At 36.7% G+C, this 13,347-nt stretch overlaps 1 protein-coding gene across 2 annotated transcripts in view; it reads left to right on the top strand.

Annotated features, from left to right (window-relative positions):
• The window catches only part of LOC138311218 (serum paraoxonase/arylesterase 2-like), a 28,115-nt gene extending 15,092 nt beyond the window's left edge, over positions 1-13,023 (top strand). For both annotated transcript variants that reach the window (XM_069252711.1, XM_069252710.1), the window contains exons 9-10: positions 7,395-7,529; positions 8,524-13,023. In XM_069252711.1, coding sequence (XP_069108812.1) covers positions 7,395-7,529; positions 8,524-8,694 — 306 coding nt within the window. In that variant the 3' untranslated portion in view covers positions 8,695-13,023. The remainder of the gene's footprint in view (positions 1-7,394; positions 7,530-8,523) is intronic.
• The last annotated feature ends 324 nt before the right edge of the window (positions 13,024-13,347 follow it).

The following is a 13,347-nucleotide window of genomic DNA, read 5'->3' as shown; positions in this document are numbered from 1 at the left end:
ACATCTATTTGGTTCCAAAGTCCACGTTCATTTTTATTTTCTTACATGAAATCCAAGGGAATAACTCGTACAATTAGAGTTAAAATGATCTCCCCTTGCCCACATTATGTAATCTCATCACATTCATACAACTACATAGACAACACCCCCTCACACAAAATAAAACAAGAAAGAAAGGAAACATATAGAGGAAAGTATTTTGTTTTAAATGGAACTTTAAGATGTTGCTGCCTCCCAACAGTAATACATGGTGCAGTATATATATTCGAACTCGGTGTGTCACGGTGATGTGTGAAATGTGAGTGACAAAAACTGTAACTTTTGATAAATAACGTTATCATATGATCGCATTACCTACTAAAAACAGCGTGAGCCCAACCGTGCAATCTGCGATAATTGTAGCGTTTCTCCAAAATATGATAGCACTTGGGCTATGACGAGACGCTATTGTATATCTAAGTCCGTGATGGAAGGTGACTACGGCAGGGAAAACTAGAAAACGTCACTTTAAAATTCACATAGTTTATTCACATAAACATCCACGTAATATAGTTCACAATAAATCCACTAGGAACACACACACTGGCACACTGTTTCACTTAAGTTCATGATCACTGCTAGGTGATATCCATAATTGCGAAGTATTCAGTACATCCCAAATGCAAGTATAAATCCCATGGACACACACTAAGTGTAGTAAAGTAATCCGAATTTAAAATAGCTGATCCTGAGATACGTGGAGTAAGTCCCAAAATTTCATGTACTCTCTCTTTTCTTCACGTGCACCCCCTTTTATACCACTTTCATACTATGATCTAATTGGCTAAAACCTCGCTCCTTCCATATTCATTCTCCCGTTCATTGGCTGAATCTTAATATGATTACGTATTTCTACCTACTTCCATCCCCCCTCCCAACCTAACTCTAATTGGCTGGCCGGAGTGACCACTACCTAAATTTAGCTCTCTGTTACTATTAATACGAACACCTTACGCAACCTGTCCATCAAACTGGACCCTAATACACAGCCCTAGTCGTAAACAACTCCTTATATGGAAAACGGAATGCGGTGCCCTAGCTCCCTTATACGTAACGACCCCAGATGGGCACGTGCGCGTGGCCACCTGGCCCCTAACTGTCCTATGTATGTATATATACACTATACAGACTGCATATATATAAACTAAAACTATGAACTAAATAGTATAAAACTCTTATTTTAACAATACAAATAAACTTTAACTTTAACAACTAATAAAAATTAAGCGTGACATAAATTTCCACGCTACACTACCCCCAACTTTTCAAGTTTTGTCCCCGACAAAAGTTAAGGTACTATAACTGAATTACAGTTAAACAATGGTATAAAATAATGAAATCAGGTACTGCAAACATGAAAATTTACGCGAAGAGTAATCTTCGCCAACTGCACAAAGGATATATATCGCGCGCTATATCCGGTGTACATAAATATTAGAAACCAATTCCGCGCGCAATATCCGGTGTACATTCCGTGATACTATATAGACGTCCACGCGTATTCGTTGAGAAAATACCAGCTTCGCGACAATTTAACACGTTTTCCGCGCAATGAAACATGCGCGAATATATCCACGTTCACAGTCACTGAACTATGCATATTTATGATGAAAGAAACAAGCCATACAGTCAACTCTCATTCACATAATTATTTCAACAATAATGATCAACATGAAATAGAAAATCAACATAATAAATCCAACAAGAGAAAATGTCACATTTGGAATGAAGTAATCCACTCATGGGAATGAACACATATACTTCACTTAAAAGTTAAAAGTCAATCGTTCACGAAAGTAACTTTTTACGGATATCGTACCGATAATCCGGACACACTTCAAGTCTCTGCTCACAGATAATTCATATGTCACATTGTACACTTGAAATAAGTGTTGACATATATTGTTCACTACACAAATTATAAATCCACGTAGAATCACTTTTAAAATAAGTGTCACGTATATATCAATCCACGTTAGAGGAATGTCACATTTTAATAATCCACAGAATTGTTCATCACTTGGATATCTAAGTGTCACGTAAAATGAATATCTCACATAATAATCCACAGAATTGTTCTTCACTTGGATATCTAAGTGTCACGTAAAATGAATATCTCGCATAATAATCCACAGAATTGTTCTTCACTTGGATATCTAAGTGTCACGTAAAATGAATATCTCGCATAATAATCCACAGAATTGTTTTTCACTTATATGCTTTATGTATAAGTGTCACACGTAACTTTGCGCGAAAGTCACATTATTATTTCAAAAATGTTCATTTCACAATTCTTCAGAGTCATCTGCAACGGCCACCACACAATAGGTCATCATCAGCAAAACAGGTAATTTCAAAATGTTCATCGTAGCCCAGCCTTGTTCCGGTACTGCGACAGGCATGGTACAAGTACGTGTATACACACATCGCCCAGGTACATCTTCCGGTTCGTCCTTTTTTTTCAACAAGGGTTTCTAAGGCTAGCGCTCTGGATGGATCACCACAACAACATTATCTTTGGAATCAGCCCATGTTCATGTGTCTCACGGGTACTGGTTGTAACAGGTTCCAGGTCACTCTTGGGACATCACAGCTCATACAGCATGTAGTTACTTGCCTCCGTGTTCAGCATAAATCCCCCGTGTGGACGTCTGGATTTCTAAAAGTTGAAGTTAACCATTTCTTCACGTCACCAAAAGTTTCTGTTGTCTACCACCAAACTTTACATTGCTTGGTATGGCCATGTAGACACTTCGCTATTAATGCGAAGTTTTCACCAACTTCCTGACATATGGTTCTGGATCGGTTTCTGGTGATTACATCTTCAACGTTGCCTCTGTTCTTGAAGAATCAGTCCGGACGCCATCCTGGACACCACATGTCACAGGAACGTCACTTGTCTGCAGAACAAGTGACACCTTATAGGCCTTCAACTTCAAATCGGCACCGTCAGGTATCTTCATGCATGACTGCCATCAATACAAGTTGTCCATCTTCTGACTGAAATTCTTCCCGTACACAATAACACAGTCCAGATAAAACACTGCAATGTTCCACTGTAATCCACTCAGCGTTTTCTCAATAATTCTGGAGAAAGTGATCCAGGCGTTGACCAAACAAAACACCATCACTATAACATTGGTACAATCCACCTAGTGGAATAACGAAGGCGATCTTCAATATATCGTCTTCACTGAAAGGCACTTGATGATAATCCATTTGTAGATCCACAGATAAACACAACACAACTTTAATATCACACACCAAGTTGACGTCTTTACGAATAATATTTACGAATAATATACACAAAATGGGGTTTCATCACAACGTCGTTTTTAAGTCGACAACACTGTCCGGCAACTGTCCCAATTAAAATACAATATAAACTTTATGGACTCTCCGATTCCCTCTATCAATCATTGTGGTTTCTTGCATGGCTATAATCCCTCGTCCAATACTTCACACTTGTCGAGGTATTCTCTCCATAGTGCTTCCTTAAACAGCACGTGATCCATTGGCTTGATAGACTGTCTTACTAACGATAGTTCCCGAATGATAAATTTTGATAAAATCACTATCACAAACAACGTGTTTACATCGGCTGTCTCACACATGGAAAGGTCAGGCTCCAATACAGGACGATTCTCATAGCACCGCTATAGAGATCTTCGGATATAAAAGTACGTCTCCGGTGTCAACTTTCCAGTCCACCATATTACGCACTTCCATAGCTAAATCACACATTATTACATCACACATTACTCTGGTTTCGAGTAAGTCGTACTCTTCTTCCTGTTTGCAGTTTTCCCGCGGAAGAAATAATTTCACAAAACTCTGTCTGTATCCCTGTTAGTAGCACATATTGCTGGGTACAGTCTTAGCTCCGTACCTCGCCTGTATTAGTCCTCCATTCCCGCGCGGCCGACGCGCGCGCACGGCCTACTGCTCCAGCAGGGACACACTTGACGGAATTTCGTGTACATAATTTCGTCTTGTGTAGTTACTCCTACTGAATATCGCTTCATCTTGGCTGTTTGACGACACTAATTCACTATCGTCCACTAATCCCTGGGACATATTTGTCACTATGTCTACCATCACGGGATTCTGAATCGAATTCACTATCACAGAACACGTGATACACAACCAGAACACTAGAGTTCCAAACACTATAAACTCTTTTATGAAGCACGCGATAATGTGGTTTGGGTATCTATAGTACACTATACCCATTGAACTTGCCAAATACATCAACACAATTATCCATCTTAGAATGAATCCCGTATATTGATGTTCCGACTTGCGTTGATTCGCTGTCCGTGAACTCGAAGCACATATATCACAACTCACTGTAGTCCCTATAGGTCCAACACTCGGAGTAGAGGTCATTGTTGATGTTTCAACATCCGAATCACTGAATATCCGAGGCGAATAATAAAGCACATCAGCACTCATCACTTCACTCTGGTCGACATTATAATTGAAATTTCGACGCACATGCGGAAAAGTGAGCCCTCGCTGAAATGATCTCCTCGATGTTTCCGGAATATCCATTACCACAAATAGTCACAAATATAAAATCCAAAAAGTTCAGCAAAGTAACATTTCCACTGCCGTAATCATGGTAACTTCCATCCCACCGCTGCCACCATTTGTAGCGTTTCTCCAAAATATGATAGCACTTGGGCTATGACGAGACGCTATTGTATATCTAAGTCCGTGATGGAAGGTGACTACGGCAGGGGAAACTAGAAAACGTCACTTTAAAATTCACATAGTTTATTCACATAAACATCCACGTAATATAGTTCACAATAAATCCACTAGGAACACACACACTGGCACACTGTTTCACTTAAGTTCACTGCTAGGTGATATCCATAATTGCGAAGTATTCAGTACATCCCAAATGCAAGTATAAATCCCATGGACACACACTAAGTGTAGTAAAGTAATCCGAATTTAAAATAGCTGATCCTGAGATACGTGGAGTAGGTCCCAAAATTTCCATGTACTCTCTCTTTTCTTCACGTGCACCCCCTTTTATACCACTTTCATACTATGATCTAATTGGCTAAAACCTCGCTCCTTCCATATTCATTCTCACGTTCATTGGCTGAATCTTAATATGATTACGTATTTCTACCTACTTCCATCCCCCCTCCCAACCTAACTCTAATTGGCTGGCCGGAGTGACCACTACCTAAATTTAGCTCTCTGTTACTATTAATACGAACACCTTACGCAACCTGTCCATCAAACTGGACCCTAATACACAGCCCTAGTCGTAAACAACTCCTTATATGGAAAACGGAATGCGGTGCCCTAGCTCCCTTATACGTAACGACCCCAGATGGGCACGTGCGCGTGGCCACCTGGCCCCTAACTGTCCTATGTATGTATATATACACTATACAGACTGCATATATATAAACTAAAACTATGAACTAAATAGTATAAAACTCTTATTTTAACAATACAAATAAACTTTAACTTTAACAACTAATAAAAATTAAGCGTGACATAAATTTCCACGCTACATAATGTTAAAAAAAATGAAATAATACAAAAAAAAAACCAACAAAAATACAAAAAACAACAACATCTTATACTTAGCAAATAGAGAGTCAAAATGCCCATTATTCATTCTTATATTTCACACAAGATATATCTTATGTTATACTCGAATGCTGTTTAGGTACGTATATGGTGGTTAACAACATTTATGTATGTACGCATCCTCGATACTCCGAAGGGCACGAAGTGCGAAGCACTTCTAAGGCAACACACACATGAAAATATAAGAAAAAACACAATCTTTCAAATTCAATCCTACACACGGACAGCTTCAGTTTGCAGCCGCTATTTTTCCCTACTGTTAAAATCCGACCTGCGTGAATGCGGTGCTTTGAAGTCAGCACTTTATATAATCAAGCAGTTCAAACGCTTTTATGATCCGACAAAAGTAATCTGGCAGAAGCTCAGTGCTATTGCTCTTTATTTGCAAGCGTTCAAGTGATAAACCATCTTCCAATATAATCAGCTGGCCAAAAACGGAATATCTTTTTCTTATTGTGGATTTCCTTCTCAAGTAAGCGTTCAATGTGTGAATATACATTGTATGAATAAAAATATTTCAATTAATTGAACGTATTAACATTGCATAATTAATGGTTACCGAAACATCTGGTTGCGTCCTTTAAGGCCTTGCCTTCAGTCATATTATATTTGAGGATTTACATCGGATACACGGTCAGTATCTTAAAGTTTATTCTAGTGTCGACACGGAAAGACGAGCAAACCTCGTCATCTCTCACCGCACAAACGATACCAGCATCGATATTGATTACAACAAAATAAAAATCTCTAACGTTGAAAATATGGATTTGTATTTTCATTGTTTACATAACATAAACCATTCGTGATGTTAAAACAAATCATTTATTTCATCTAGGCAAATAATAATTTGCAAATTACATACACCGCCTGCAAAGAGACGTCCTAGGCCTATCGCTATACCCACAATGCACTCGATTGTGCACATGGTCTTATATTATGTAACTTTTCATAGATTATTTGATCCAGCTACATTGTATATCTGTCTTCGACAGTTATATTTAGAACTATGGATATGTAGATGGACGTGTGTACAAGATAAAAACACCCCATTTCAACTGCTATTCTGGGACCGTAAAATGTAACATTGGTCACCTCAGCCCCATTACAGAGACACGCAAATTATTCATCGTGTAAAATAATTGCTATGTACGTTACGACCACATTACTATAAAATGCGAAAAATGAATTATATATTATGTAAATATCGGAAATCCCTAAAAATAAAACAATAACATTAGGGATTTACATCCGTAAATGGAATTCCATAATAGTAATAAGAAAAAAAGAACAAAAACGATAAGCCCGAGCATTGAATCCGTAGATATAGGCCTACAAATTAAACATTTGAAACTGACGCAATCTGCATGCTCAAAAAGAAGGCACTGAAACATTCACCTATAAATGAAATATCTAACGAAAATATTCAGAAATCTATTTCATGTTTGATTCTGTATTTTCTAGAATAGTAGTAAGGAGGAACGCTATAAAATGTTGTCTTACATATGTATTCTTATGTGCATGATTATCGAAATAGTGTCTAAATTGTTCTCTTTTTGTTTCTTAGTATTTCCTTGGTCAAGTTCTTTGCTGTTTGTGATCATTGAAGTGTCTTGAAGGGAGAGAGAGAGAGAGAGAGAGTTTTGCTGTGAATATACTCTTCAATGCATGCAACCTTTCGCATTGCTATAATAAATCATAATCAAATTCATATGACAATTAAAAACTTCATTTCGAAGGAAGTGAAGCTGAACACATCACCAGATAACCCGACTATTAACCCCCTTACTGGTCATCTATTGGTTGGGGCCCAGCCAATCATCATTAAGACTGCACACACACTAGAAAATCCACGTTTACCAAGTCCAGCTCAGGTAAGTCTTACTTATAATGCTTAAAAAGACAGAAATATCTAGAAGTTAAGCTCACCTTTCAGAGAGAGGGACAATATGAAATTACCCTGGCATCGGCATTACTTACGTTGTGAAATGTCTTTATGCATATCACATAAATGTTTACGATTGATGAGATGGGTATGGAAATTATTTAAACATGCTCAACGCCGATAGAGCATAAACGATATTCATCAGTGGAACAATGATTGGTGTTTAATTGTATCTGATATAACTTATTTTGCATGCGCAATCAGTACTTTATTCCATAAAAACCATAGGACGCAATTAATTAATATTTAGTATTTTCATCTTGAGGTGAAATTAGAAGCTCACATGTTTCAGTGTTTTGTAATGGTGTAAAGTTATGATATGTTTTTATCCATAACAACTGATATTGATTGGTGTGAGGGTATGGACAATCATTTTCTTGGCTTCTTTGTGCACATATATAATGGCTATTCGATAGAAAATGTGAATACTGATATTTCTTACAGTTAGCACATAGGTGCTGCAAGTTTACTCATCCTTCGGTATGTAACTCCATACAATTGATCCTACATTCTTCCACCATTTACTGATTTGCCACCGGTTTTAGCCGTGAGAGATTCTTTGTCAACCCCTAGAGTATGACGAATTGCGCGCACTTACCCTTTGAACCTAAAGACAATAACGTGACGTCATGACTTCATGCGGTGTAACCGTGGTGTGCATTATCGATGACGTCAATATTGACCATCAGCATTTTCATGACACAGTAAAAATGCTTCTTCTTACACTATTATCTGTTCTTTTTCTTTTGTATATGAGAGAAAAAGAATCCTTCTCTACATATAAGGGAAGTCCTTAATGTATTAGTCCTCGGGTTGTGATTTCGTTGTCGCATCCTCTAGGTAGGAGGAATTTCTTGGTCAATGTATATTATGTATACTGTAAGAAATGAAGTAGCCTAATACTGTTACTTATACTTTTGTAGGTATTACACTTTGAAGTGAATGATGATGGAACTCTGTCTAAAATTAAAGAGCCCTACCTCAATGACGGTAGTGTGCTGTGGTCATCTTCAGTTGCCTCCCTTTACGACAATAAAATGTTGATAGGAACCGTTGTACACAAACTCCTGCTTTGTGAGGTGAGGGCCTTTTAATGGAGCATCCCTAGCTGCAACCGGAGCGAAAGAGGGGAAATAACTCATGAAACCGGAGCGAAAGAGGGGAAATAACTCATGAAACCGGAGCGAAAGAGGGGAAATAACTCATGAAACCGGAGCGAAAGAGGGGAAATAACTCATGAAACCGGAGCGAAAGAGGGGAAATAACTCATGAAACCGGAGCGAAAGAGGGGAAATAACTCATGAAACCGGAGCGAAAGAGGGGAAATAACTCATGAAACCGGAGCGAAAGAGGGGAAATAACTCATGAAACCGGAGCGAAAGAGGGGAAATAACTCATGAAACCGGAGCGAAAGAGGGGAAATAACTCATGAAACCGGAGCGAAAGAGGGGAAATAACTCATGAATTGTGTAGAATGCCCGATGTCGTTCAGGTTTCTCTTGGTGGTGATTGTAAAGAACACAGTCGTTGAAAGACCTTGTAAAGATTACAAAGCATCCCTATCTTGTGGTTGTTAAGAAAACATTCGATGAATGTTTAGAATATTGTTAAATTGATAAGTTCAAATGAAAAATAATTTGTTTGCAGAAAAACATTTCCAATACTTAAAATAATTTACACAAGAATATTTTAAGGCATTTTAGAATATTACATTCCAATTGTTCAATTAGCATTTATGGATTGTAGCCTGTGTGTATCGTTGATTGACCCTATTAACGTTGTGTAGAAACAAATTCAAAACTTCAATTATACTGAGTGTCTGAGGCGGTTATGCGTTTATTAAGAACATGCCATTAAAATGCAGTTTACGTGGGATTATACTACTGTAAAATTGTTACTCAAAATACTTTAAATCAGATAATGGTGCCGTTGTTAGAGCTACAATTGGTGCCAATTACTGGTAATGGAGCAAAGTAATTATTATAAAAAAACATATTAAAACGTTTGGATGCATGCTATCGTACTTATATCGCTTACCTACTAGACAATAAAACTGAACCGTACAAAATATGAAATCCACAGCGCGACTTTAAAAAAAATCACATATAAATAGGGTGGTCTTTTCGAAAGAAAATTATACGGCAAGTCTACAAATTTTAAACTTGACGTCTTGTGATCGGTACGTTAGATATTAAGAATGGTCATTATCTTTGTTCTGGACATAAATAATATATAAATGCGTGTATACCCATAAGATAATTGGAAACCTAGAAAATGGTATAGAACATTGTGTCCGAGTGATTTTCTGAACCAGTGCTCCACTAGTACACATACGCACCATTCCGTACCCGGCTGGAAGGTATAGTAGCTAGGCCGTGTATGTATATCAGTTCTAGAGATTATATTGTAAAACAGAAGTGTGTGTATAAGTTTATTACTAGTAATTCAACTATTTTTAAACTAGGCTTTATTTCATATGATCAACGGAATTCCTTTTGAATGATGAACGATTGACATAATTAATGAATGAAGATTTATATATATTTCGTCTAGATGGTGATTTTGATTTGAACTGTTTTGTAATTTTCAATTTGTACTTGAATTTACTAAAATAATACATGTATAGTAAGACGATAGAATGAAATCGATGGCAATTCCGTGAGATCATGTACACGATTATTGAATATTGTATATTTCCTTTTATAACTTAGGTATATATATTTACCCTTAGAACAAATAAGCATGCAGATCTTGCTTAATGCTTTGTTTTGCATCTCTAAGGTTGTATGTGCGTGAAAATCAAGCATATCTCAGCAATAAACTAAGATTAATGTTGATACCGTAAATTGGCATATTTCGGATAAAGTCATATTTGACGTTTGATATGTAAGTAAAATACTCAATACATTACTTTAACATATGCAATATAAGTGTAAACCTTTCATATGGGTGAAATGCTGGTTTTACAAGTTTTTGTGACCTTCGGGTACATATCTCTATCCTTCCTATCCACAACTATTTCTCCCCTACCTACGACCTTTTTGTGACCTTCGGGTACATATCTCTATCCTTCCTATCCACAACTATTTCTCCCCTACCTACGACCTTTTTGTGACTTTCGGGTATATATCTCTATCCTTCCTATCCACAACTATTTCTCCCCTGCCTACGAGTGTTATACTGATTTTTCTCTCATAGATGTACATGTACCTTCAGTCAAATATTGTCTGGTCTCATGCATTACATTTCGCCTCAGATTATTATTATGTGGCTACCCATGCAATACAGCCTCGTCATGTTAACCCGCATCCTCGATATTCCAGGGGTTGCGATCACTTACGATCTCTACACCCCTGGACTATCTCATAGTAAAACTGGAGGCAATAGAATAGAACAGGTAATTTAGTCATACGATGTACATCAAAAGAGCCGTATAACGGTACACTGTGGTTGACTGTGTGGCTTTGATGTTAGGCGTCGCTCTCTCTGTAGTCTTCAAAGGAAATCTTTGCTAGCCTGTGATTGGTCAAATGTTTTCCGCTGAGCTGCCTTCAATTTCACTATGAGATAGTCCAGGGGTGTAGAGATCGTAAGTGAACGGAACCCCTGGAATATCGAGGATGGTTAGAGCGTTAACACAATTACTCTTTTCTCGATAAAATTCTAACTGTTTTCGGAAACTAGACCGGTTTTACTGTAAAAGATGAAGTTCTTATTTTTGGCAAGGATTTATAAAGTGAGCCAGGATTTATAAGTGAGAAGGATTCATAACCGTCTCTTTACACAACTAAACACCACGCGAGACGTCTGTGAACCAGTAATAAAAAACATTTTCTCAACAAATACTTGTCTTATCGAGTCAAAAGAATCACCTATGTAAAGTTAATTAAATTTCACAACGTTTTTTAATTGCTTAAAAGACGGAAGATTTAGAAGAAATGGCTTAAATTTTCGTTAAAAGCTCATGAAATGACAGCACGCTTCAGAAAGTAAGACGATAACCCTCGCACCCCCAAGCTACATCAAGGCTGCGATGTCAGATATCATTAGGAAATAAATCGTCGCCCGACGACACGGTCAGTGCACAAACACAAAAGCTCCTGTGCCGTACTTGCCAAAAAACCAGTGTGACTTATCCTTCTCATATACGTCCTTATTTATGGGGAATTGAATTGCAGCCGCAATTTTTTCTCAGAAATGGTTGAGTATCTGCAATATAATGTCGAGGTATGAGAGAAACAAATGCCCTTTCACGTGAATATGGAGAATAGGGATAGTATACCCGCGGGATCATAAGTTTTTTAAAAATCTCGGCAAGCCTCAGGTTTCACAGCAATTTCATAACATTCGGGTAGAATATCACTATTATTCATTTATAATTAGTATTTTATGTTTCGTTCAGATTGAGTTACGCTTCAGTAAATAAACAAAGAACATGAAAACATTTACCTACCCTTATTTGATACAACACGTCAAAATATCCCATTATTATACTGACATCTATTCTGGCTCCTTAATTGTAATGGTAAATATCCATATCTTATAAACATACATCAACATTAATTATCAATAACTTCGGGTGTCGATTTCAATATGTTTAGTGATATAAATGTTTAATTTACATTGTTATTTTCCAGTACTTATCCAACAGTGTTTTGAGTTCTTTCATATCTTTGGCATCGACAATATCTTTGGATAGACTTCCATTTATCAATTTCACGAAAGCTAAAAAAGTTTTTTTCGTATCTGCAATCGACATCGTTTATTGTCTTCGTATGGTCTCGTGGTTGTGCTAATGACATCCATTTGTAATAAATTTTGTGTTACACGATTGTCAAAAAATATAATTTATAATATTGAATGCATTGATCGAATTTCCTCTGATTCGTCGATGTTGAAGTATGGATAAGTTTAATCGTTGAAATATTTATAGGTAAGTTATATTTTAAATATTTTTAATACATGTATCTGTTCATTAGCAGCAAATCTAGGATGACCGTATTCTCAATTGTACAGAGTATAAACGATAAATATGTACATGAATGGCTTGCTTGATGGATGCAGTTTTGATACATTTTATTGTACAATAATCTGATGAATGTAATACACTAAGTAAAACTTGTTTGTGAATTAGACTAATGTAACTGATAATGTATTGTGGTGTCACGAATAACAGATATGTCGGGGGTATCCCTGAATTTCTGCTTCCAATATTTACAAATATATATGTATATTGGTAATGTATTTATCGTATTTATTCACTGCATAACGGTAGCTTTACACTGAAAACAAAACGAATAATTAAATTTATGATTCTAAATAAATTGTATATAATAACGTCTGTGCCATTTTAATGATTTTCCTGATATTTATTTTTCTACGAGATGCTTTGTACTTCCAAATAAAATATATTTTTTTTACAATTTAAATTGAATGTTGTTTGATTTTGTTAAAAATGAGAGTGATCAATATTTCAGATTTTATTCCTTTGACTAAAACAGAATTGTTCACAGTACACCCCAGATTACTTTTATCTTAACAGCAAGAATATTCCACCGATACAAGTGTACCGTTCTCCAAATGTATGGTAAACCGGTTTTAATGAATTCGAAGGTAACAAGGCCCTATGGTGACACTTTATTCCAACGGTACAATGAAAGAACACCAAGTTACAATATTTACATTTACTACAATTTACAGCATAGACTATACAAAATATACAATATCCAATAGCCACTTCCAAACAC

Source organism: Argopecten irradians, chromosome 16, assembly GCF_041381155.1.
Source record: "Argopecten irradians isolate NY chromosome 16, Ai_NY, whole genome shotgun sequence".
Classification (NCBI taxonomy): Eukaryota; Metazoa; Mollusca; class Bivalvia; order Pectinida; family Pectinidae; genus Argopecten; species Argopecten irradians.
This window is presented reverse-complemented; position numbering and strand designations above follow the sequence as displayed.